Source organism: Paramisgurnus dabryanus, chromosome 22 (genome assembly GCF_030506205.2).
Source record: "Paramisgurnus dabryanus chromosome 22, PD_genome_1.1, whole genome shotgun sequence".
NCBI lineage: Eukaryota > Metazoa > Chordata > Actinopteri > Cypriniformes > Cobitidae > Paramisgurnus > Paramisgurnus dabryanus.
Genome location: NC_133358.1, coordinates 17,105,676 through 17,132,919, shown reverse-complemented (window position 1 = coordinate 17,132,919; position 27,244 = coordinate 17,105,676). Strand labels below are relative to the sequence as shown.

The following is a 27,244-nucleotide window of genomic DNA, read 5'->3' as shown; positions in this document are numbered from 1 at the left end:
TGTCATGAAAGATACGTATTCTGTGAATGATTCTCCATGTTTTGGGTGAAATATATTTAAATTATTTTTAAAGGGTTTTTTAATGCGTGATGACGTTTAATTTAATCGACACTTGTAGTTCTTTACTGGATGGTGTATTATGTCGTAAAAATCAATCGTGAAATTATATTTAGCTTGTGTTAACCGCAGATCATTATCTCAGACATTTAACCATAAACTCGTTCAAAAACCCAATGCTTTTGCGACAAAGGAAGTACTAAAATGTTAACTCGTTTTAGCCTACAAAACTACGTCAAGAATGCCGCACGCTCTTGGGAGGTTTGTGGCGTCACACGGGCAAAATCATTTGCATAAGACACCAATACAACCGTATCATTGCATCGTTATCCCGCCCACTGTTATACAGTCGTTAAGGAGCGAGCGATTGTATTGTTTACAGTAACGATAAGATTGTAATGCATTTACATTGCAATGCCAACCAAACGTTGTGCTATTCCTGGCTGTGAGAGGAGAACGTCTTTGCATAGGCTTCCAAAGCATCCTGACGACAGAAATACATGGATTCAGTTCATTTTTAAAACAAGCCGTAGTTACGTCAGTCCTGACTTGCGTGTTTGTTCGTTGCATTTCACCATCGATTGTTTTAAAAACAAATCGCAACACGATGCTGGATTTGCCCAAAAACTTCTGCTTAAAGAAAGGGCTGTACCGACTATTTTGGAGCCCATAAGAATCCCTCATACTGTAAGTAATGCCTTTATTTACATATTATTTTTTCAAGCAGTAATGACAGTTAAATTCATATTGACATCTTAGTAGTTTTGCTTCGTTTACTTGCATGTTTTTAGATGTATTTATCTGGTATGTATTGGCCATTTACAATTAATAGTGCATTACTGCCATCTACTGATAACCTAGATAACTGATTGCAAGCATGGGCCGTTTTCTCAATCTGAAGGCTGCAGTCTCCGGAGGTCGCATTTGTAGGCTTCATACGTCATCAGGAATGTCTTATTTAAGAATATTGATAATTATAAAGTTGACTATTATTCTTAGTTCATCGTAAATTGTTGTAATATGCTTATGACTTGCGAATGTAATGGACAGTTCACTTAAATAAACCAGGGTTGATGACGTATGGAGCCTGCATATGCGACCTCCGCAGACTGCAGCCTTCGGATTGAGAAACGGCCATAACCTACTTAAATTGAAAGTGAAGCATCAATGCAGAGGCACAAAAAAAACCCCAAAAACTCTGAGTAGTCAATAATACTTAATAATCATAGAAATGAGTAATCAAAGGGGAAAACAACCATTGAGAAACAAAGTGGAAAAGTTAAAAATTACCTTTTTTTTTATTACAAAAATAGCAATATTATTATTACTATATTATTATATAACAAAATAAACAAAAGATGTTTTAAAAGGTAATGATTTTGTTGCTTAAACATACAACATTTTACTTATAGAAAAACAGACCGCATATGAAAATACAATATGGTTTCCCAGAGAGAGTTTAGATTAAGCCAGGCTAGGCCTTACTAGCTATATAAGGACTTTTATGTAGTTTTTACAAACATACCTTCCAAAAACAATACTGGTGTGCATCTTGAGACAAAACAATGGCACTGATATATTTTGAGATATGTTAGTGTAAGCTGTTTTCGGTTAAAGTCATCATGAAACGCAAGCAACGATTGTCTTGTTTTCCCCATGGTGATGTATATCCGAGTGAAACTGCTTCTGAAATGAAAAAGGCTGGACTTGAATTCATCCATCGAGAACTGATTATATCGTTTAAAGTTGGGTCATGTTGCTAATCGCTGCAATTTTTACCGGACCCCACCCACCTGCCATACCATATGACCGGAAGTTAAGAGAGATTGAAGATGGGGGTGGTTTGCATTTTTGAGTAAAGATTATGAGGCCACATACATTTTTTTTAAATAATAAAGCTCACAGATAAATCATTTGTAAAAAAGTTCTTCATTTCAAATTAATTAAGAATTAAAATGTTATATAAATCTTTGGTGTCCCCATAGTAAGTATGTAAAATTCTAGCTCAAAATATCATATACATAATTTGTTATAGCACATTAAAATTGCCACTTTGTAGGTGTGATTAAAAATGTGCCGTTTTTGTGTGTGTCCCTTTAAATGCAAATGAGCTGAACTCTGCACTAAATGGGAGTGCCGTGGTTGGATAGTGCAGATTAAGGGGCGGTATTATTAAATTTAAGATCCCCTTCTGACATCACAAGGGGAGCCAAATTTCAATGACTTTTTTTACATGTTTGTAGAGAATGGTTAACCAAAACTAAGTTACTGGGTTGTTCACATTTTTGATAGAAGCACTGCAGGTCCAATTATAGCACTTAAAGGAACACGCCCAGATTTTGGGAATTTAGCTTATTCACGGTATCCCCCAGAGTTAGATAAGTCCATACATACCTTTCTCATCTCCGTGCGTGCTGTAACTCTGTCTGACGCAGCCCCTGCTAGCTTAGCTTAGCACAAAGTCTGGAAGTGAATGGCTCCAGCTAGCAAACTGCTCCCAATAAGTGACAAAATAACGCGAACATTTTCCTATTTATGTGTTGTGACTTGTATAGTCACATCGTGTACAAATAACAAGGTGATATGAGACACAGCGATCTTTTAACAGTTTACATACTGGGAACTATATTCTCAAAAAGCGAAGAACTGCTACAGGGGCTTCTCGGGTGCTGCGAGCAAATCACTCCGCCCATGTAGCAGTGCTTCGTCTTCTGAGAATATAGTTCCCAGTATATACTGTTAAAAGATCACTGTGTCTCATATCACCTTGTTATTTGTACACGGTGTGACTATAGAAATCACAACATATAAATAGGAAAATGTTCGCGTTATTTTGTCACTTATTGGGAGCAGTTTGCTAGCTGGAGCCATTCACTTCCAGACTTTGTGCTAAGCTAAGCTAGCGGGGGCTGCGTCAGACAGAGTTACGGCACGCACGGAGATGAGAAAGGTATGTATGGACTTATCTAACTCTGGGGGACACGGTGAATAAGCTAAATTCCCAAAATCTGGGCGTGTTCCTTTAAACATGGAAAAAGTCAAATTGTCCCCTTTAAGACAACTCAAACTAGCATTTTAAGGCAAATTCACACTGATCCAACAAACGCATCTGTTGAAGTCTGTTAAATCAGTGTAAAACCCCTGTTGGCAGTTGTTGGATAAAAGTAAATAAAACTTCAGAATGTTGGGGTTTGTTGTAGTTGGACCAGTGTGAATTGGCCTTTAGTCTTGGACTAGATTTATGCCCTGTCCGGGAAACCGCACCATAATGCTGCGTTCAGACCACCCGCATAGAGGCGCCAAGCGTGAGTAATTTTAATGTTAAGTCAATGTAAAAAGACGCGTTGATGCGCGTATGGAGGTCTCGCTGCGCGAATGAAGGTTTAGAGCGATGTGGTAGATGCGATTCCGCCTCATTCGCATGTCTAGTTCGGGCGAATTAGCGTTGCAGCGGCAAACGCGCGAGTTGACAATTTTGAACTTTGGCCCTATTTTGCCCTAGTAGTGATGTGATTACAGAAAGCAAGCAGAGTCGCAGAAGCCCCTCCCATGATGCGAATTTCCACGTAAGTGTCTCGAATTTGACGCACAGCTTTCATGCATGAATGAAGCGAGTAAACTCAAAATTTTAAAGTGGCAAACTAGACGCGAATTTGATGCCTCAAACGCGGCTGTTGTGATTTTGAACCCACGGTAAGAGTTTAGAAATCCAAACTCAAATAGACAAATCAAAATAGAATTGAAGCATAACAGTAAGACTTGACATGCTTCTAAAACAAACAAACCTCAAAGACTCTTGTTTTTCTTTACATTTTTAATTGGATTAAATAATTAAAACATTACATTAATTAATTCAACGCTGGATAACTATACATAACATAACAAAACACAACTCTCTTTCTGAATATGGGTCACTACAGCTCTAGGCCTGCTGATAATAGGAATTAGTTTCACAAACAGGACAGCAGTACTAAACTTTGTTTGAAGAGTAGTCATATTAATTCTCCTGCTTTACAGCTCCTCTAACAATGATGGCTAGTGTTCGCGGTGCGTTGTTAACATGGCCAAACGATGACTACATTTGGTTCTTTTTCCCCAATTGGACATACTGTTGTTTTTACAGCGGTGACAGCAATTGCCACCATAAATGGGTTATAACCTGTTCCTGTAGCTCAATTAGTAGAGCATTGCACTAGCAGAGGTCATTGGTTTGTTCCCAACACACATACACAAATGTACATAACTGAAAGGGATGTGATTATGGACAATTACTGTATTATCTTTACATAACCTATAAAGTATTAGAATTATATTATAGGCTACTTTATATGTTGCCATGAAAGATTGTTTTAATAGAGATCATCTTTAATTAAATTGGTCAGTAATACACCTCTGTGTATGTTTTTAGTGATTTTCTCATAAAATATGAGCACTAACGAGTTTCGCATACTGGTCAGGTTGATATCTTTGAAGGTAGACATCCATTTTCCCCTTTACTTTCTTCTCACTACTTAAACCTGAGGAGACAGACGACATAAATACAGATTATAAAATGTATTAAAGAATTATAAAAAAAAAATATATATATATATATATATATTCTAACATGTTTTATAAAATGTAACAACTAAAATACAGAAACATTTCTGTTTGTTATGATTTTCTCTCAAGTTACAATTAAAGTGATATTAATATACACTTTAAATTAAAACTTTTTAATCACTTTGATATCTCAGTACACACACGTATCAGCTCACCCAGTTCGGCAGCAATCTTTGTAACTCTTTGCAAAGCTGTATTAACTTCACCACCTTCGGGCACCAGCACTTCAATCTCCCCCACGCAATAATCAAAATCAGCCTTGTCCAGATCCACACGCACTGCCCCTTCTTCTCTTTCTAGTTTGTAGGAACAGCGCTCCGTCTTGTACTCGGCAAAACAGACTAGATTCAGGTCAATCAGCCACTTTTTATCATCTGTTGGACAGCTGTCTGTGCCCTCGTTTTCTCTGACTTTGTCAATTTGTTCCCTTTGTGAGGAATTTGATTCACTCCCTTCTGTGGTGTGCGCTCTGATTATTCTCCTGACCTCTGACTGAACCAGAGGAAAACTAGTTATCTCCTTGTATCGTGTGCACAAGGTCTCGGTTTCATTCACTGGTCCACTCCCCCAAACCGTAGGGCATTTCAGCTCCCACATTCCCTCTCGGCATCTCAACCAGAAATTGTTCAGTGTAAGGATGAAATCTGGAGTGTCAAAATACTGGTCTTGAAACTGCCGCTGACCAATGCATTTAGCTGGGTGAAGATATGAAATGAAAATTTTGTTAAAATATGTTTACATTTTAAATTAAAATAACAAACTTTGTAAGCTTGCAACTTTATGCTACATGCACACGGCTGGCAACTTTGTCTAGGCCATGATTAGGCCACCCATCTCTTTCAATGAGGTCATTAGGAGGCGTTTCTAATTCTGGTAGCCCTGGTAACAATTATAAACAAGCGAGTAATCATCCTCTCATGTAAATGACAAAAGACGGATGGAGTGAACTGCTCAACACTGCTTCACTTCTATTTGTAGTTGCTCCTGAAAGTTGCTCATCATTTGCATAAAGTTGAACTTTTCAAAACTTTTTTGTTGCATAGCTTGACATGCCCACTTCCTTCCAGATACATTTTCACACAATATGGTGTTGCATTTACATAGTCTTATGGTTTTAATTTTAAGTATTCTACATTTATGAATTAAACAAATTACCAAATCAAATAAATCAGAGGTAAAATGTGTAATTAAGAAAAAACTAATAAAAAAAAAAATATATACACAATCCCCCAAAGATATTTTATATATTACTTAAAGGGTTAGTTCATCCAAGAATGATTTTTGTCATTAATTACCCATCCTCATGTCGTTCCACATTCATAACTGTACGTTCACTCAAGCCGCGGTAGAGGCGGCAAAAATGTGCTACTTGCGCGTAGTTGGACGCTTGAACATTTTGAGTTTACTCGTTTCATTTGCGCATTAAATTCTAGTCATTCACGTGGAAATTCACGTCATGGGAGGGGCTTCTGCGACTCCACTTGCTCCCTGTAATCACGTGACTACTAGAGCAAGCTCTTATTGGTTACAGTGGCGCAAATATCTGCCAAAGTTCAGTTTTTCAACTCACGTGTTTCCCGCGGCAACGCTCAATTTGTGCGTAATATGGCAATGAGAGGCATTTTTTTTTGTTTTCTATGGGCAGTGAGCATTTTGTGCACCGTTTGTGCGCTCCGAGCACCTCGCGATTTTACCACCTGCTGCACCCTGCGTTTTTGCAGGAGCGCTCTGAGCACCATACAAAAAAAGTCAACTCTGAGCGGAAAAGCTTCCAACATCATTGCCGTTTTTTTCTATTGTCCAATTGAATGAGGAAAGAGGCGGGTCTTTTGATGTGGTGACAGAAGTTTACAGTTGCTTGGAATGACTGTCTCCTGTGTGTTTGTGCCTACTCCCCCTTGATCAAGGTCAGAGCAAGCGTCCTCTTTTTAAAGTTTCTGCTAATATGACAGTTAACACCAAAAGAGTGCTCTCACATCATTAATTGATTGACAGACAGCTGCCTTGGTGGTTGACCTAGCAATATAAAAACGCAGCGCACTGCTCTTTTTTTCAAGTCAAACGTTTAGAGCACGTACTGTATGATCCGCTGCATAGAAAGCGATGCTTTCTCAAGGCCCAGAGAAGGCAGTAAAGACATTGTTAAAATAGTCCATGTGACTACAATGGTTCAGCCTTCATTTCATGAATACTTTTTGTGCTCATAAAGTCTTTCATGCATATTCACATGCTATGATGCATTTAACACTGCCATTGTGTGTCAGCCATAGACATATATTTATATGCCTCATTCAACCACTCCATAGATGTGAGCCGTTAATTGGCCATCTATGCATCTATGGCTATTGTTTACAATACATCTTTGTGCTGCTTTTTTAGAGACTGACTTTTTGACCATTTGATATTTTACCAATATATTTCCCTGCCTTTCCAGGCCTTGAAAGTTGTGAGTTTCATGGCTGTCTATGGTAGTTCTCGGATTTCATCAAAAATATAGCAATTTGTGTTCCAAAGAAGAATGTCTTACGGGTGTGGAACGACATGTAAGCAAGTAATTAATGCAAAATTCTCATTCTATTGGGAAAACTAGTGCTTTGAAGGGTCATATGATTTGATTTTATGTTTGTTTTTTTTTTATTTAGTGGGTCATGTAGCATCTGTGCATGTATAAGATCTGCAAAGTTACAAAGCTCAAATCAAGCTATGTATTATATATACAGTACTGTGCAAAAGTCTTAGGTCACCATGCCAAAATTAGATTTGTTGTCTTTGCAATGTTATAGTGATCATAAATAATTGTTTCTCAGTCACTTTAATAGAATACAACCAGAAAATACAGGAAATGTGTATGTAGTATTAAAAACTGTATAAAAATGTAAACTAATGTGTCAAGTTTTTAGGGTAAACTCCCCTTCCACCTGAGTCTTTTTACTTCATCCTGGTAAAAAACGCTCAAGATGTGTTAAGTGCCAAGAGAGGTCACACTAAACACTGACGATGCCTTAAGAAGATATTTAGTCCTGAAAATTATCTCCTGTATTTTCTGTTTGTATCTTAATAAAATAGATTGAAAATAAATATGGATGGACATTAAAACTTCTAAAACAACAAGTCTTGTGGTGGTGGCCCAAGACTTTTGCACAATACTGTATACGTTTTATTATTTATTTGAAGTTTTTGATATTGACTGTTCAAAATGTGACATTGATGGTTTTATGTTTACATAGTATCATCTGTTCTCTGCTTATGATTGGTGGCGAAAAGACAACAAGTAAGGGATTATCCAGCTTATACCTTGGTCACTTGCCAAGTTAAAGCTGTTATAGATGTTTTCGTCAGTTACGGCTCATTAGATAAATCCAACGTGCATCTGTTTAGAGCAGGGTTTCTCAAAGTGGTGGTGGTCCACAATCCATAATGTAATCCAATAATTTGCTATAAATTATAAAAATGTGTTGTATTATTAAGGCCCAATCCCATTTCTCTGTCCTACCCCTACCCCTTAGTTTTGCACATTCAAGTGAATGTGGTGATGGTCTTTTGGTTTTATACTCAGATTTTTTATAGCGCCAAACATGCTTCATTTAAGAATCTTGAGACTGCCTGCGCATTGTTGTTGTCCTGTTAAAAATGTGCTGAAGATGATGCACTTATTTTAACAAGGTAAAATAACATTGATCAGTATGTGCAAGTGCACTTCATGATAATGTGATATTATGGAAAGTTATTTGGACATACAATTAGTTAATAATATCATTAATTATAATATATCACTCATAAAAAAAGGTTCAAAAGCTGTTACTGGGACGGTACCTATATAAGTTCCCAATGCAATGTATGGCCTATTTGCTACCACTATGTAGCTGTGAGGTACTTATATGCACTTTTTAAATATAAAGTTGTATATTTTCAAATGGTGCTGGATGTTAAATGTTCTTTGTGGAACCATGCAGCAAAAAAAGCTTAATTTATGAAATTGTGAAGCAGCTTAATTTTAGAGTGTAAAAATAGTTTCAGAAATTGAGGAAAAAGCGGGTGCTTAATAACAAATTATAAGGGATCCACGGAAATTTTACTTCCCTGGGCCCAAAAAGTTTGAGAACCCCTGGTTTAGAGGGTACAGAAGGTGGTTCTGGCTAGAGGGGATACAGCTATGACCAAATCTCACGAGATGCTGGGTTTTGGAATAGGATTAGAATGAGAAACAGCTGTTCTGGCTGGATAGGATACAGTTACAGATAAATCTCGTGAAATGTTAGGTTTAGGGTTGGTTTAGGATTAGAATGAAAACATCTCTCATCTTGCGAGAAATCACGAGATTTTGGCCGTAGCTGTATCCCTTCTAGCGTGGCGTGACATTTCTGCCACATATTTGGAGGTATTCGGCCAATCACAGTGCACTGGGTCAGCTAGCTAATCAGAAGAACACACTGTGACACTGCGATTTTCGGGAGAACGATGAACTTTTTACAAATCGACGCGTGCTAGAAAGACAATAATGTACAGTATTATAGGAACATTTTAACATATTATATTACACCAAATAATATTTTAAAACCGTCATATGACCCCCCCCCCCCCCTTAAGGTTTGAATACTTAGAAGATTAGAACACACCTCCAATATCAAGTAGTTTCCTCGTAACTTCTGCGTCGCATACAAATTTTCTCTCCACCTCTACAGTCATGTTTCCCTATTAAATTTAGGAATGAAAAATACAGTTGAACTAGCAACTTCCAACGTCAACCTGTCTATTTCTTAAGTATTCAAATGCAAAGTAAGTTACTAAATCAAAAGATACGCGTAACGAAACCAAATGAACCGCCAGCCTTCACAGCATAAACGCGTCTTTAAAAATGCCCAGGTTTGCTGCTTAGGCAGGTGTCTCCTTGGGTTTCAGAACACCGCCTATATCAAACACCGTACTGAACCTGATTAACAGGTTAATGATAATTTAATTAAGTGGTAATTAAATTGAAATTACTGCTGCGGTTAAAGTCTTGCCAGGAAAGAAATAAGACATACAGAAAACTGACAACAAATCAAAACATCTAAACTAACCGCTGACAGAAGCCGCAAACAGGGTCCTTCCCGTCTTTTTTATTCAGGCATATTTACGGACACCCTGTTTCTGCGCGTCATCAAGCGCACTGCAAAGCAACTTTGAAGAATTTATTTATTTGTATGGCTGAATATCCAGACTGCTTCACTACTCTTTCAACTTTTTTTGTTGTTTTTTAATTACCATGTGATTAGTTTCAAAGTCGGTGTTCTATTTAAATTTGCATATTTGGACCGTAAGGACACTTGAATTTACATAAAAACAGATTTTACATAAAATGTCTTATTGTTTTCACGGGCCTGATTTAATTGCAATAATAAACTATTTAACATTGTTATCTAAGAACAGGTAAAAATATATTTGTTATTTATATATTAGTTGTGCACATTTTTCTTTAGTTTGTTTAAATATTTGGTCTCGTTAAGGCAAATAACTTAAAGTTTCACATTTGTATGCGTTAACGGCAGAACAACATTGTTTCAACATGCTTTTAGGTGTGTTAAATCATTTAATAAACCGTTACTGGGAAGAACATTCTTGGAGAGAGTGAGCAGTCAGCTTTTGGGGGAGCTGTCGTGTGTTTACTAGAGGAGAGCAATGCAAGAGAGAGAGAACGAGTGAGTGAGTGAGTGAGCGAGAGAGGGAGGGAGAGTGAGAAAACTTTTCAGTTTTAAAGAGCGAGAGGAAGCGTGTGCTGGAGTCCCAACCATGCAGGTAAAAGCATTAGCTAATTGCTGTAGTGTTAATTAAACTATGATGACGCTGAATTGATCAAGAAGTTGCGATCGAGGGGGCGATGCGGACTTCGCCAGGTCTTGAACACGATAAATAATTTGATGCATGGCTTTTTACTGTGAATATTTAGTTGCATTTCGAGTGTTAAATTCCAAACTTTTCTGTCTCGGTCTCTCATTTTTTGGCCCCGCCACCCCCTTTTCGCAGCTCGTTGTGTTGCACGTCGTTCTTTTCAAGCAGCAATGCGCTTCATCCATCGTTAATTACGGCATTCCGCAGTTATTAAAACACACTTATTAACGATATTTTAACCGAATGGCAAGGTTTGATCGGGAAAAGCGAGGTATCGGATTAAATGAGTATCAACGGTGGACGGCTTGTTTTTGTACACATCTGTAGGAAGCAACCCATATTCATTAATTAAATAGCTTAGTCGATGTAGGCCTCAATTTCCGCTGTGGAGCGGACAGCGGGCGGCGAATGTTTCAATGCCCGACAAACAGGCCACAATCAGGGGGGCGAGCAACTAATCAAGCCCGAGGTTTTCATCTGTGGGCTAAAAGCCTATTTACACAATTCAATTAGTGTATTAAACCGGACTTTGGATGCAGCATCGCTAACGGTACGATTGTTTTAACATGTAGTGTATGCTTTAAAGTACTAAAGGCGTGTTTTTGAGAAGTTTCGGCGAGATTTAAGGCTTGATACGCGATGCATAATTAGTTGACCAATTTGTTGAGTGTTGTTAGCTGGGTTAGCCATGTGAAGTGCCACGAATGTTTATGAAGCAGAAAAATGTGCTCTTGTTTTAACGTCGGACTTTAATATATCAGTAAAATCACTCGTTGTGTACAGATCAAAGTTGGGACGGGGGTAATTAGGGCACTATACTGCGGTGTTGCACACTTTAATGGAGTATTTGTCATAAATAGACTGGAGTGTGTTTGTGTATGTGCGTGCGTGCTTGTGTATGTGTGTATTAGCGAGGTAGGCTAAAGCGTTCCGCGTTTCCAATTGATACAACTGCACATTGGTCTTGCTAATTAGGCTGTGCGTTAATTAACGAAATAATGAAGAGTTATGGCGGCCACATGAACACGAAATCGCTTGCATTTGTACGACGGTGTCCCGCGGCGTATGGGTTTGTGTGTCTTTGACTTTCAGGAGAAGTTAATACTACTTGTGTTGGGAATTCAGTGCATGTTTTCTGTCTAGCAGGGAAGCTAATTGGCGTGGCAGTGTAGCAGTGTTGGTATTTGATGTGTACACATTACTTGAATGCTAAAAATGACGCAAAAAACAGAGTGATTATAAATCTTTTCCATGCACGAACAAAACGAAGTCGTATGTTTAGAAATTAAAATGATTAATTATCTGCTTTCGACGAATCTGTTATGTATCTATTTGGGTTATTGTTTTAAAGAGACATTAGTGCCACGAACATCTCCCAGGGGATTTGCACCCATTATCTGTTTATTTACAGCCTGTGTTACTTTATTCACAAGGGGCAACAACATGTTGACAAAGAGCAAATTGTTGTTATACACACATCAGCATATTTTTAGACAAGTCAAGGTCAATATATAGGCCTCCTCTGATGATAAATAGCCCAGATATTACAAAACTGATAAATTAATGCATACTTCTGTTGCACCGCTGGGTGTTATTAGGTTTGATTAACATGGGGCACCTTCAGTACTGTGAGGTACATATAATTTCCTGCTTTTAAAAAAAGGCCACGGTAACAGTGGTCCAGATTTGTTGTCTAGCCGGGTTTCTCCTTAAAGGGATAGTTCACCAAAAAATGAAAATTGTATCATTTACTGACACTCGTGTTGTTGTTACAAATCTGAATAAATTTCTTTGTTCTGATGAACACGAAGGAACATATTTTAAGAGATGTTTGTAACCAAACTGTTCATGAGCCCCATTTACTTCCATATTTATCTTTTTTTCATACTATGGAAGTGAATGTATTTCTAATTGTTATCATGCATTGTTTTGTTTTTAATTTGTAAGTGTGAGCTTACATCTTATAATTTTTTTTTTTAATTTGTAAGTGTGAGCTTACATCTTATAATTTTTTTTTTTTTGAAGCCGCATAGACTGGATTAACCACTGTACTTATTTGCTTATATTTTTTCATTGTACATGATGAATCTCAAAGTATTTGATCAGTTATTTAAGTCGGCATGAAACAAAAGTAACGATTGTCTTGTTTTCCCCGTGGTGACGTATATTGACGTTTCAGCAGTAACAACATAAACAAGCGTCCGTCGTGGTCTGCACGTAACTTCCGGTAAACTCCGCTAAGAATAAATAACAACAAAGTTCTTTAAACGTAGTTTATTTATATAACAAGCAAAAAACAACACACAGATTACATAGGAAACCAAAACATTTGTTATTTTCGACGAGGCATTTGTTCAAGAGATCAGTTTAGCAACTTGTCAGACCATAAAACAACGAAATCGGATGTAAAGTTCGGATCGCATCAGCGCACGTGCGTCCGATGAAACAGTCTATATGAGTGAAATGAAAAAAGGCGGGGCTGGATTTGCGAGAACTGTTTGGGTTGTTTGAAGTTGAGTAATGTTGCTCATTGCTAATCGCTGTGATGTTTTTCCGGACCCCGCCCACATGCCATACCGTATGACCGGAAGTAAAGGGAGATCGTTTTAAGGAGGGGGGATTTGCATTGCTGATTAAAGATTAAGAGACCACATGAATTTATAAAAAATACAGAAGTCATTTGTAAAAAAAATACTACAATATTCCAAAACAAATTACAGATTTCTTTTTCAATTTCATTTCGACAAAGTATTTGAGGTATTTGAAGCTGGCTGTACATTAGACAGTGTATTATGTGGAAAGCCCCCCTCCAAAAAAAAAAATTTAAGTCTGCAGTTTAACCCTAGCAAATCTATTTCAGTTTTGTAAAGTCATGTTCTGTTTTTAATGTACATGCATTTAAAATGGATTAAAACTACAATATATTATACAAAATTATGATTTTATGATTGTTATGTACGTTTCAGGAGGAGGCAGGAGAAACACTGGGTGGTGGTAACAACAGGGGGTCAATGTGGCTATGTCCTTTATGTCAAGATTGTCAACCAGACCGTCAGAATCTCTCATTTCATCTTACGGATAAACACAGCGTCCTCCCTGCTTGCCTTGAAAAGTTACTGGATATTGTGAGTATATTTTCAAGGATGGATTACACTTTTTGAGAAATTATATTTAGTAAGATAATATTAATTGGGCTTTCAATTTATTATACATGTTTAATTAGCATTATGTCATATTTTTGTGATTTATGCGTAAATACATTCAGTTTTGTTTCATGAGGAAGGAAAGCTAAATATGTGTTATTGGGTTTGACTATTAATGTTGATGACAGAATATATGACCCTGTCTGTGAAATTCAGGATACAGTCTCGGTCTAATTGAGATTGAAACATCAAAGTTAGATTTTAATAATTGATTTCAGTCTTTGACCATGGCCTTACGCAGTTAATATTAAAAATATCAAGGTTATATTTTCACAGAATGCTCTTTACATTATTTACGATGATTTTATGTAGAAAACCATAAGCCACAAAAAATTACTTTAGCTGGGTTTTTACAGACAGGGTCTCACATGTGCCGTTGCAATTAAGAATCAACCCCCTTGACCTTCAAGAGAACAAAATTTTATGAAAACAACTCAGCAGAGGCACCGGTAAACTACCAATGAAAGCTTATTGATACAAATTTAAGTGATTCTGAGAATGTAAAGTTATTTAAAAATGCAAAAAATCAAATTGACACTGATGTTCAATTCGTCCAATTCATGTTTTTAAATTTCCTTTGGTGTGTAAGTGTGTAGTAGTAGCCTACATGTTAACGATATGCAAAAGTAAAACGATGACGCAAGTTATCGTCTCCAACGTAAATCTCTTTTCTTGGACTACAACAAACACGTGGATTGTAGGCAGTGCTTTAAGTGGGCCGGAACGCCCCGGTACTCAGTACCGCCACTTCTAAAAATAGCTCTTATGAGTACCACCACCTCTCCGTGCGCCCAGAACGTGCTTTTAGCGTACCGGAACGCTCATTTGCACATCTGTTTAAAAATCAGAGGTTTAATTTAATCATTTGGCTGCGCTGCCGCTTTTCAGAGCGCCCTCAATGTACGCTTCCTAATTCGTCCCACCGCGAGCAGAGACTACATTACCCATACACCCTTGCGTTTACAAGTTAAAAGCGCATGCGTCCGTCAGTCAGTGTCAACGTGCTCTGGAGAGGTGTGTGTTTGTGTACGCGCAACCATAGCTGCTCGGTTAAAATGAAAATACAATGAACACGTAATATGCCCTCCTTGTTTTAGACTCTGAGTAGTAAAAGAACACAGTCAGAATCAGAGGACTCGCTGACATCCCACCAAGCCAGAATGATAGCTGCAGGTCAGACGCAAGCCTTGTAGGTACGTGATAATCTCCGCTGTCGCGGCTGTCAGTTTGGTTCCCCTCGAAGCAACTTCGGATTTCCTCAGGCGATGTGCAGAAAACATTCTTGAAATTGTAATATCCATTTAGTTTAATTGCTAAACTACAAGTAAACGAAATTTCAATGAATTTGAACGACGTGCACATTAGTTTTACCACCCGCAAAATGGAAAACAATGGGACAAAATAAATGACTTTAGAGTTTCAAATGGCCAGTATTTTGTTATTCTTGACCCTATAGACATGGTCTTGGTGTCATTTTAAAGTTTTTTTTTCAAGCTCTTTCTATCTGAACAACAAGTTTTAGCATTTAACCATGCTGAAATTTTACTCACATATCTACCTTTTGCGCATTTTATTTATGTTCAAAAGCTCTTTCTACAGTAACTCTTTCTAATGGTATTTTTTCCAAATCATTTTGCACATTTTATTTATGTTCAGTAGCTATTTCTAGCTCAAGCAAATCCACAAATTTATAAAATGATTTATTATTTTTTACAAGGTCGTCTGTTGACTGCTGAATATAAAACCCCTTCAATATAGGAGTCGAAAAAAAATTGAGTACCGGCACCTCTTTTGGGCCACTTAAAGCACTGATTGTAGGCAACAGTTTACCTGTAAGTTAAATCCTGTTAGCAACTGAATCTTTAAAACATGGTAAGGAGCGTCACGTTTCTGGGTTATGTCAGAGGTATTCAGGCCAATCACAACATACAGATTAGCTGGCCAATCAGGGACACAGAGCTTTTCAAATCCATACGTTTCAGGAAGAGGGTGAAATCTGGAGCTACAAAAATGTGCGGTTTGTGGAAAATAATGTGTTTTTTAACCATAAACCATGCAAACACATTGTATTATACCAGATACATAAAAAAACTTGTTTTTTAAAAAATAAAAAGTAGTATTTCAAATAATTAGTGATGTCCTTCATACATTAAAGATGTCCACTTTCTGCAACAGCTAAGCACCCCCATAATAAGACTGGACAACCTCCATTTTTGACGCTGGGGATTGTGATGGTCTGCTCATAATCCATGGGTCCAGACAGTTTGATCAAATTAATTAATAAAACATTTTCTAAATATTATTCTGCGTGCATACTTGAACATCTCTCACCCGCGCGTGCTTTATCCGTACCTCAGATTTGGGTCTGAATAAACGTACTTTTGCACACCTTGTGGCCAGTAGGGGGCCCCCCAAGCCAGCAGGGCCCCACGAAATTGCGTGGTGGGTAAACGCGCCTCCGTATTTCTCCTTTCCTCAGGTCATCTTGTAGGTTTTTGGCAGTAAATTGAGGGTTTCTCTGATCAAACATTTATTCCCCCTAATTAATTTGTTCAACATTAAGTTCTCTGTTTTTTATTATAAACTTTCAAATAAGGCAGCCAGTCTCTAAAACGGCTGTTGTGAGGAAGTCTGTGTCTTCCTGTAGCCATAAACTTTCTGATGTAATAAAAAATAGTTTTCCATAGTTTTTAAGCGCTTTTTTGACCTAGCCATATTTGCTACTCCACTGTAGCACGTGTATAGGCTAGATGTATGTATTTGTAACAGAACATGCTAATTCAGTTTTGTTTCAGTGTTTAAACACAATTTTATACCATACAAGAAAGGAACTAAAGAACACTAGCAGAGGTGGACAGTACTTTAGTATTTTAGTTACATTTTTCAAGCATCTGTTCTTTATCAGAGTTGGGAAAATTTGTACTTCTACTTTCAAAAGCATAAAATCATACTGTTTATTCCTTTTTTATTGCATTTTAAAATTTGTTTAATACTTAATTAGATTAAAAATGCATGTTTTGTACTTTTACTCAAGTAAAAGAAAGAAAGTACTAGATGTTTAATATACTTATATACATGTAAAACAAAAACTTGTATTTATAAAATGTACCCGAGTAAACATTATGATATTATGCTTTGGAATGCATGTTTTCTAAAGAAAAATATGAATATTTGAAAAATGTACTTAAGTAGAAAGTAAAAATACTTCTCTACTGTTCATCTCTGAACACTAAAGAGTGTTAAAAGGGGTTGAATAATCATGACATTGTACTGTATTCAAAAAAATCCTATATCTATAAAGCAATACATTATCACTTTTAATTTGCCACTAAACTTTTTTATATGCAATTTTTTTAACTGCTGCTTATAAAAAAGCATATACTTGTAAATGATTATTATCTTCCGGGGGTTGAATAATCTTGATTGCCACTGTATGTAATGATACTGGACAAAGGTAAATTAGTGCAACAATGCTTTTTCTTTTCTCAACAGATTCTGCCTTTATCAAATTCTGTATTTTTCAGAATTGGTAATATAAAAATGGCAGTAATACAAAGATGAAAACAAATATTTCCTCACTTATTAATGTGGAAAAAAAATTAAATATGCAGTTATTGCTTGCAACAGCATTTCTATGACAACATTTTATTTTTATACTTTTAAGTAAGACGCGATTTAAATTTTTTAGACGTTGATGTCTAACAACCCGCCATACGAAGACAGCAAATTATGATTTTTCACTTTAACCTCCCCGCCTAGATCTGATATAACTAAATAACTTGTAAATGTGCTTTTCTGTTTGTTGAGAAATGTGTGCTGCGTTACAAAATTGTGTATGTGACAGTATGATTAGTTCCAGTAAATCCCACAGAACTGCAAGAAACTAGGTCAAACTGGAAAAATGTTTTTGTGGTTTAAGAAAAATAACAGCATTAAAGATAATTGGGTTGTCAAAGTTCAAATTAATTATGTACATTTAGTGGCACAGACAGATTTACAAGGTATAAAGGTAAGTGTGCCCATGTGTACTTTAAGCACACTTTAAACTTAAACGGCAAAATATAAAAGAGAAAATCATATTTTATGCTGCTTATTATTTTAACCAATTCAGTGATTTGTTAGTTCCCTGACATTTTTATTGCATACCAATCACTTATGTCAATGTTGTGTTAGACCAGGGGTGCCCAATTCTGCTCCTGGCGATCGACTGTCCTGCAAAGTTCAGCTTCAACCCAAATCAAATACACCTGAAGCAGCTAATAAAGGTCTTCAGGATCACTTGAAAATTGAAGGTGTTTTTGATTAGAGTTGGACCTGAACTCTGCAGGATAGTCGATTGCCAGTAGCAGGATTGGGTACCCCTGAGTTAGACCATTTTATGTGGACACTGTCTCAGTAGGCCTTACAAAAAACTTGGGTGTTTCAGGACCTTTCAGAAATCAATGCATTCCTGCAATCTTTAGCCATTTATGTGGTAAATGCATTTATATTATGTCAAAAAGAGAAATGTATTGTTTTTTGTTTGAGCAAATGTTCTTTAACATTTTAATATAATTTTTCTTTAAATGGAATGATGAGTTTTATTAGCTTGCGCATTAAGCTACTCTCGAGGTCAAACCATAAGCCTTACAAATGATGCTTTTCCATTGCATAGTACCCCACGGGTCAGGTCATGTCAGCTCAGCTCAGCTCACTTCACTTAGGCTTGGTTAGATTTTCTGTTGAGTTTAGTATCACTTCAAAGTGGGAGGGATTATAGGCATGTCGTTATATTTGCGCTTCCCACTGCTGTGACAACATACAAGTGAGCGTGTCGTTGGATTGCTATACGTTCTCATAAATTCATTCGTTTCTCAGTCTGCCACAAAATCAAAATTGACCACCACAAATAAATGTTTGCACATTGCATTAATTAGTCAATGCGCTTTGCTGAGCCTCATTTCAGTTGCAAAAATGTAATTCTTGTGGATGTTAGTGTCGCAAATGTACAAAAAAAATATGCCACACCTTTTCAGCGCTTATTATCCCATGCATGTCTCTAGTAAAAGCCAGACAGTCGTTATTTAACGACAAAATGATGGTTTGCGCAAGCCCTACATTCATTTTACATTAATCAACAAATGAATATATCATTATTTTGTATAGCAGATTATTTTCATAAATTAACCTTTTTTACAGATGTGATTAAATGGTACCAATTAATCCCACTCCATACTCTTGACTTTATTCATAAAATATCTTAAAGGAATAGTCTACCCTTTTGCCATATTAAACTATGTTATTACCTCAACCCAGACTAATTAATACATACCTATCTTTTTTCAATGCGTGCACTGTACAGCGCATTGTGAATGTGTTAGCATTTAGCCTAGCCCCATTCATTCCTATGGTACCAAAAAAAAGTTTTATTTTGTGGCACCATACTTACTGGTATAACTCCTCGTGTAACAGTCTTTAAATAGGGAAAACACGGAAGTGTTTGGTGGCTTCCCTGTTTGGTACCATAGGAGTGAATGGGTCTAGGCTAAATGCTAACATATTCACGACGCGCTGAACAGTACACGCATTGAAAAAAGATAGATATGTATTAATTCGTCTAAGTTGAGGTAATAACATAGTTTAATATGGCAAAAGGGTAGACTATTCCTTTAATTTTATATTTAAAAAAAATAACTTTTCAAATGAGAGATAAATCTTGTATTTTATCCAATTTTATGTATTATAAACCATCTCAAGATCTATGAAAAACACTTAAAATTAGATTTTGGTGGGCTTAATTTGTAAACTTACATTTGTTTATTTGTTGATTATTTTCAAGATTCAGAAAACTATTAATTTAGACATGGATGTTTATTAACTAAATAATTGGTTGTCTCTTTTCATGCTCTTAAGGCTGCTCCCAAACATGCTGAAGATAAAGAACCCAAAGCCCAAAATGATGCAAGTGAGTTTTAATCATCCATTAAAAAAGTTTTTGAATTTGTACCACAGTGGTTTAGTACTATATCCCAGCATTAAGATTCAGGGTTTCAATGTTACCAAGTTTAAAGTTATGCCCCACCGGATACACAATTGGCTGTGTTTGTGACCATCTTAAGTAGTTTACATTGCAATAAAGCACCTGTGGTTTGTATTGTACCCAAGTCTGATGGTATAAGGGACCCTTGTATTTTGTGATTTATCAGTTATATTACTTTTTGTAATTAAGTGAAATGTTTTTACATCAGAAATTCTTAACCTAATAATAATGTCTGTAGTTGTTATTAATATATTTATATTTTATAATGGATTCATTGCAAAGCCATGGGAAAAATATTTTGTTCAATCATATACTTTACTTAATTTACAAAATCAGTTTTAATATTAGCCAAAATTGTTTTGTTTACTTTAAATGCTAACTTACTAAAAATATTTTTTATCAATTTATCAGATGACACAACCCAACAGAAGCATTTAGAAAACACAAAGTCGTCTCCTATGGCTGTCGAAAATGAGAGTGAATCTACAGATGCAGGTGACAAGGATGACTCTGCACAGGACAAGGAGATGAATGAAGAGATAGAGGGAGGAAATCATATGGAGAGTGAGGCAGTAGGCTTGGAGTCGGATCAGGACAATGTGGATCAATCTGCGAAAACACCAGAGGTTTCTGTAAGCAGTGGCACATCCGTTAATACAAACAGCGTTGCCTCTGAAGTTCATAACCGTCCATTCAAGTGTAATGCATGTTTGGAGTCATTTCCCACTAAAACTGCTTTGAGTGTTCATTACAATTCAACCACCCATATTCAGAGGATGAGAACCGGGACAGTGAATGAAAGTGACTCAGCCCCCTTTCTCGCTCGACCTTATCTCTCCAACAAACCATACCAGTGTGCCGTCTGTCGTGTCTCGTACAGCCATGCAATCACTCTGGAAAGTCATTTAAAGTCTGTGTTGCACCAAAGTCGCAGCAGAAGTGCTGGGAATGCTACTGCAAGTTCTACTGCAAGTACAGGAAACGGAACTGTAGTTACAAACTTGGCTGCGACAACTGTTGGAAGCCCCACACAGTTAGTTAACGCCTCCACTAGCAACTGTGTCACCCAAGCAAACCTGACTACATCAGCAGGAACGACCAAAGATGGAGAACAGGTGCAGCCTCAGTCAGTACTTTCTTCTCCGGTGGCCTCTGCACAAGCAATGTCTGCTATTCTCACTCTTTTAACTTCCAGCCCAAATTCTCTCCCACACTCCATTCTTCCTTCGCTCTTCACAACTACGGCATCTTCAACAACAGGGGCTGCATCTCCGCAGCTTATTCCCCAGACTCAGATGATCATGCCCCTAGTGTTGAATGGGATGCAAACCCAAATCCATGGCCAGAATCCCGACTCTCCAAACCAGCTTTTACAGCAGGCCGTGCCAGTTCTGGGTCTAAGTGCTGCACAACAGGCTCTCTTGGCCCAAAGACTCAGTGGCTTACAAAGTCAGTGGGCTGCATTTGGCGTCCCTACCACCACTACTACTCCACTGAATTTAGAAGAGACCAATAAAGGTGCAGACATGAAAGTAAAAAGTGAGATAAAAGTTGAGCCTTCTGATCAGCAGAGGTCGCTGAAAACTGAAGAGGACTGGGAAATTAATGATGTAAAAAAAGAGTTTTGTAATAATAATGTCCTTAAACAAGAGCTCCGACAGTTGAAGAGTGACAAAATGGTTGATGATGGCACAATGTGTGATGATAAAGAGCAAGAGGAAAGTGACATGAAAGTTAAAACAGGTGAAAAGGGCGGTGAGAAGGAATGTTTGAGCCCCAAAGGAAGCGAAGCCTCTGCATCTTCAGTCTCTCAGTTGTCAGGTGTTTCTGATGCAAACCATGATATCAGCCATAAACATAATGTTAACAGCTCTGGTCTTGTTAACTGCACCTTTCGTAACACTAACCTTGCCTTAAGATCAGGCCATCGGAGTGCTAAAGCTCATCCGATTTTGGCTTCAGGACGCCCTTTGCTCACAGAGTTCCAGTCTCAGGTTCTGTGGGCATTTCTAGAGTCACGAGATGATGCTGCCACATCTAGTCCTCAGCGGGAAGACTGTGAAGCCCTTGGCAGGGAGGTGGGTCTAACTGGTGAAGAGGTCCGCAGATGGTTCTTGGATGCCTGGCATGCCAAAGATAGGGAGAGATTAGATGACTTTCACGATGAGGGAGATAGAAGTCTGGACGATGAAGAAGGTAATTTAATGATAGATGAGAGTGAAGATGGAGAAAGCCTATCAGCAACAGGCCAGGCAATTGACTTATCCAGCAGTGCAGAAAGACACAGAGAAATAACTGGGAAGGGAAGTCCAAGAGAATTGCTGTTGACATCTGACTCTGAAAACGAAGAATTTTACACTTCCTTTATTGTGACTGATGAGGAGAGTCAAAATAGCTCTTTGAGGGAAGAGTCAGGTAGTCCAGTCAAACAGTCTTCACAGGTAGAGACAACGGTTGAAAAAGCCAGTTGTGGTGGAAAGGTTCTTCGCTCGACCACAGTCTTTCTGTCTGATGCAGAGGATGAGGATGATGATGAATCAAGTGCAAAGAGAAGAAAAAGAAAAAGTGAGATTGACAAAGAAGAGGTGGACATTAAACGAGAGAAACAAGATATAGATCTTGACCTTCAGTTGGAGGAACAAGCAGACCCTCCAACTCCTCTTACAATTGCAGTTGATCATCAAGGCGTTCCAACTGGGATCTTGCAGTCATTGCCCCTCTCCCTCTCCTTGGCGCCGCTTTCTACCCAGTTATACAACCCATATGTTCTTTCACTTCCTTCATCACTTATTGGGGTTGGTGTTTCAGAAGGAGATCGGGGTAAAGTGGCAGCCTTTTCAAATACTCAAGCAGTTACTAGAAGTCCGGCAGCACTTTCTGATCCTCTTAATGCATCTGCCACCAGCTCCCTTACACACTCCTTTCTATCTAATGGAAATGATGGTGAGTCTGCTTTGGACCTTAGCATTGGTAAAAACCACAGCTCTACGGTGTCATCATCTTTATCTACAGCTAACAAAGTCTCTGTTCAGAAAAGTAATTTGCTTGATGGTCTGGGACTGAGACCAGCAACGGTTGGTGTTCCTGCAGATGGAGGTCTTTTTGTTGTTCAGGTGAAGCCAGAGTCCGCCATTGCAATCCCATGTTCCAATAACAGTACTATTAGCAATCGCAATAATTTGGCTAAGACTAGCACTGTGTACATGAGGGCAGCAGAGAAAGTTAGCACATCGCTCATGGAGAGAGAAAAAGACAAGGAACAAGAAAAAGACCAAGATCAAAAGAGGCCTAAAGTACGGCGATTTAGAGACATGAGACGATCCAGGACCATCATCCATGCTGACCAGCTGGATATTCTCTATGGATGTTATTTTAAAGATCCAAATCCAGGAAAGCATGAATTTGAACAAATATCGGAGTGGGTTAACCTTCCAAAGAAAGTGGTTCAGATCTGGTTTCAGAATATGAGAGCTAGGGAGCGAAAGGGAGAGGTACGGTTTATCAGTGATGGCACTTTGGCAGCTGTAGGGAAACCACTAATTAAGTTCACTTGGCCACTCTCTAAACCCATATTCTCATCCCCACCTAAACCTAACACAAACCCATCTACTATCTTGGTCTCTGCAAAACCCCAAACTGGAAATATACCTACAAAGACGGATAAGGTAAAAGAGATCAAGGAGTCCACGAAAACCCCCACTCAAGGTCCAAGTAGATCAAATGAGACGCCCTCCTTCACTGTTGTGTCTACCAGTCCTTCAGCACACAAGACCAAAGCAGAAGCAACTCCCATTACAATGGTTAAAATAGCTCCAAAGGCAGTGGCCACACCAGTTGCAGTTCCTCTCTTAGTCAGTGGGACATCTCGATCTGCCCAGAAAAGAAAGGTCGAGTCGGACCACACAGATGACGATGATCCCGACTACCAAGTAGGATCTAAGTCAGGAACTACCCGCACGGTGCCAAAATTGTCTACTACGCCAATTAACAAATCTTCTGCCTTGGCATCTCAGAAACACAATGGGGTCAAATACTGGTCTCAAAAAGGTCCATTCAAAATAAACACTCTTACAAGAGAACAGTTAGGCCTAAGCTCCCAACGGCCTACGCCTACACCTGCACCTACACCTACCCTCACGCCATCCCCTGTGACGGTTACACCAGTCTCTGGTCAAAGCCAAAAAGAAATGAGTTACATGCAGAACTTCACCCCAAGACGACCTAGAACTCACCTGAATGGTCTTCAGCTGTCCATCCTCCAGTCGTGCTATGAGACGTGTGCTCATCCTAATGCAATGGAGTGTGAGGCAGTGGGGACAGAGCTTGGGCTTCCACTAAAGGTTGTGCAGATCTGGTTCCAGAATACACGTGCCAAGGAGAAACGCTGGAGACTGCAACAAGAAAAGATGGTGAGCATGTTTTTTCATTGCAAACCAACTTGATTTTCTACTTTTAGTATTTTACTGTAGTTTCTTTTCTCTCTTTTTTTTTACTCGCACTTCTTTTTTTTTTAATGAGTAATGTCACTAATGTTCTTGGCATTTATAATGTTAATATTTAATATATACTTTTCTTTTACAGTCTCCTAATCCCAGTGACCCCTCTAAGAAGATAGACATCAGCTCGGGTAGCTACCTACAATACAATGCCCTCCGAGCCAATCGTCCCATCCTGCCCAAACCTGTACAGCTGACAGTTGTGGAATCTTCATCATTTAATGTCAACCAGTCAGTGGGCCGTGAGACTTTGAGAGGCAAGTGTGATGCCTGTAAGGTTGAATTTGAATCCAGGGCTGCAGCACGTGACCATGTCTTCTCCCCTCGGCATCTTGCCACACTGAAAACCACTAACTTTGGTCAGCTAGCATCGTTGGTCAGCAATGGATCTGGTACAGGGTCTACTGGTTTTGCTAGCCAGTCTTCTTCCCCATCACCAGCTAGCAACTCCAGCTAAAGAATGAATTGAAGCTGGTGCAGTTTGCGGACCCACTAGACTTGTTGGCTTTCAATAGACAGAAGATGGGTGCTGATCTTTTAAGCTAATGTTTTTTTTGCGAGGCTCTAAGAATGAATTGGGCCCAGATGACTGTGGCCATCTTCACTCTCTCCTTGGATATCAGCAAGACATTATTATGTAGAGTCTTTGCTTACAGGGCTCCTTTTATTGACCTATTGCCACAGCATAATTTCACTATAAATAATCTACTGAAATGGTAATCATGAACATGCTAATGCTTATGTGACTATGGTCCATCTTCCACAACTTCATCTCAGTTTAAACTCCTGTTATGTTGGGTTATAATGTACTCTCATTTACCACACAACACTTTATTCGATTGGGAGATTCTATAGCACCCAAAAACTCAACCAAAGTGCTCTACGTTGTCAATTATGTATCTGGTACTGCTTTTGCTTGAGCCAGGGTGGTCTTTAACCTGTTTTAAGCTTATATAGAGGAGTTGTTTCTAAGCTGATTTATCTCGAGTCATCTTAAGTCAAAGAATTTTATTCTGTTTTCAAAAGATAATAACGTTCAGTTCAAAGAAATCTCTAGACTGTAATAGTTTATAGTAATGAAATACTATGGATGACAAATATGTCAGAGAACGTTTGTTGAATTTAAAAGATTAAAACGGGGAGGTTGGTAACCATATAAAAGCTATTTTTTAAACCGAACCATCACGACAATCCTATGTTCATCAGCAGAGTTCTATTTAAACTATAAAGATGTCAGATGGTCATTATGCAGCACTTTGACCCTTTTAAAGTCTCAAACATGTTTTTTAAGGTTTTCGTGTTCTGCAATTTTGTTGTATGGTAACATTTTACTCTGGTCAAATTATAGTCAAGTATTAATCCACATTTCATCTTATTTTTTAAGGATTAGCGTTGCACATAGTTTAAGATGGGCAAACAATAATCGGACCTAGCTGCTGTGCAAGAAGCCAAAGTATGTGCTTTCCAAATTTTATATGAACTTGTGGAACATTGAAATTGTAAACGTTATACGCTCTGGTCAAAACCTTATTTCGTTTAAATTTGTTAGGGAATTACCCATGTTGTCAATTGACAATAAACACAAAATCCCTTTATTTATGGTAAAAGCAAAATGATTTTAAAAGGATGGGAGAAAGTTGTCATTTTTTTTATTGTCTTTCATTAAGCATTTTGTGTTGCAAACCAGATAAACCCACCAGGAGAGAACTATTCATCAGGTCAACAGGAGGTGATTGGACGGACATGAAATACTAAAGATGATTTTCTTTTTTTTTGTATATTACTATTATTGATACTATTAATACTTTAACAAAATGCTAAACTAAAAAAGATTTTTTAATGAACTATATTAAGAAAATATTCCAAAGTTATTCTTTCTCTTGCTTTGTCTCATTAAAGAAACCAAAAAGCAATCTTGATTGGAAGTGTTCATATTGCAAATCGTAAAGGAACTCTCTTGCCTTGACACTTTGAAGCTAGTCCAGGATTTAAGCATGAGCTACGGATAATTGCATTTCACACAACTTGGAACACTTGAAGACTTTTTTGCAGTATATTTCAGCAAATAAAATTGTGTTTTTGTTACTTTTTTTGTCAAGTTGTAGCTCATATTAAATGAACATGGACTGGGTTGTAGTGCAGTGCATGATGTGGGATCACGTGGTGTTGCACTGTTCATCGTATATAGGTAGAATATGGAGAAATGCTTTTTATATTATCTTTACTTTTCATTGACACTTCATTATCACTTATTATAACTGTACTACTTACTATTTTTTCAGTACTCTCATCACTGTTTTGATTATTATTGATTCATAACGATTTTATAATGGCATCTTTGATTTAGAGATGTTATTGATATGAATATTGAACGATAATGTTGGCAGTCTTATGAAAATTTAGAAAACTGATTAAGCTTGTTTTCCCCTCATTTGTACCTTCATTTTGTGATGGTTCACCTTATTTCTTATGCAGAAAACAAATAAACTTAAGTTCATGTATTGATGCATGTGTGTGTATATGATATACATATATGTTATTGACATTGTGTATTTTCAGCTTTAACCTCCTTAGACCTGAGTTTTGGTTTGTCTCTTTTTATTAGATTTATACCAGCTATTTTGGGGTTAAAATAAATATAATAACCAAATATTTTTCTGTGAACATGAAGCAGTGTAATTGTCCACCTTTGTGTACAACAGGTTCCAGTTACACAGAATTAAGTATTGTGGTGCAAACAACAAAAAATATGACCTCCGGGCTTAGGCGGTTAAGAAAAAAAGTAAAGCATGGTTATAATGTTTTACCATCTATCCGGCATATTGTCACCCACCACTAAATACTTGTGTTGCGTTATGGGTATACACTTGAAAATAATAATGTACACTAATTAACGTCATATACTTGCTACTAGTATGCACTATTATGTGGCTTTGGGTGAGATCTCTGGAATCCACCGTGCATGCGTAGCAATCCCATGCCGTTAAAAAGGCGGTCGT

At 37.7% G+C, this 27,244-nt stretch overlaps 2 protein-coding genes across 6 annotated transcripts; one reads left to right on the top strand and one right to left on the bottom strand.

Moving 5' to 3' along the window:
- Positions 1–399: 399 nt before the first annotated feature.
- On the top strand, positions 400–26,746 carry zfhx2 (zinc finger homeobox 2). 4 transcript variants are annotated; one of them, XM_065294979.2, is made up of 5 exons: positions 400–744; positions 13,494–13,652; positions 19,623–19,674; positions 20,161–24,158; positions 24,331–26,746. In XM_065294979.2, exons 1-5 carry the CDS (start codon positions 472–474, stop codon positions 24,700–24,702), a joined length of 4,854 nt encoding a protein of 1,617 aa, XP_065151051.1. In that variant the 5' UTR covers positions 400–471; the 3' UTR covers positions 24,703–26,746. The 4 variants fall into 4 exon arrangements, with proteins under 4 accessions (XP_065151051.1, XP_065151052.1, XP_065151053.1 ...); XM_065294980.1 differs by lacking the exon at positions 400–744 and adding an exon at positions 10,324–10,434; XM_065294981.2 differs by lacking the exon at positions 400–744 and adding an exon at positions 10,658–11,077.
- thtpa (thiamine triphosphatase) lies at positions 3,055–9,777 on the bottom strand. Of its 2 annotated transcripts, none has more exons than XM_065294978.2 (4): positions 9,720–9,777; positions 9,276–9,351; positions 4,815–5,354; positions 3,055–4,574 (listed from the first exon to the last, which is right to left on the bottom strand). In XM_065294978.2, exons 2-4 carry the CDS (start codon positions 9,343–9,345, stop codon positions 4,474–4,476), a joined length of 711 nt encoding a protein of 236 aa, XP_065151050.1. In that variant the 5' UTR covers positions 9,346–9,351; positions 9,720–9,777; the 3' UTR covers positions 3,055–4,473. The 2 variants fall into 2 exon arrangements, with proteins under 2 accessions (XP_065151050.1, XP_073669206.1); XM_073813105.1 differs by lacking the exon at positions 9,720–9,777 and adding an exon at positions 9,643–9,661.
- Positions 26,747–27,244: the final 498 nt, after the last annotated feature.

What these genes read in the sequence shown, in the direction of transcription:
- zfhx2 (XM_065294979.2), top strand. Translation starts at nt 472, where the DNA reads ATGCCAACCAAACGTTGTGCTATTCCTGGCTGTGAGAGGAGAACGTCT. An exon ending in TTGAAAAGTTACTGGATATT is followed by an intron (nt 13,653 to 19,622) that starts GTGAGTATATTT and finishes CATGCTCTTAAG; the next exon opens with GCTGCTCCCAAACATGCTGA. An exon ending in GACTGCAACAAGAAAAGATG is followed by an intron (nt 24,159 to 24,330) that starts GTGAGCATGTTT and finishes TTTCTTTTACAG; the next exon opens with TCTCCTAATCCCAGTGACCC.
- thtpa (XM_065294978.2), bottom strand. Translation starts at nt 9,345, where the DNA reads ATGACTGTAGAGGTGGAGAGAAAATTTGTATGCGACGCAGAAGTTACG. An exon ending in GAAACTACTTGATATTGGAG is followed by an intron (nt 5,355 to 9,275) that starts GTGTGTTCTAAT and finishes ATCTTCACCCAG; the next exon opens with CTAAATGCATTGGTCAGCGG. An exon ending in AAAGATTGCTGCCGAACTGG is followed by an intron (nt 4,575 to 4,814) that starts GTGAGCTGATAC and finishes CTGTCTCCTCAG; the next exon opens with GTTTAAGTAGTGAGAAGAAA.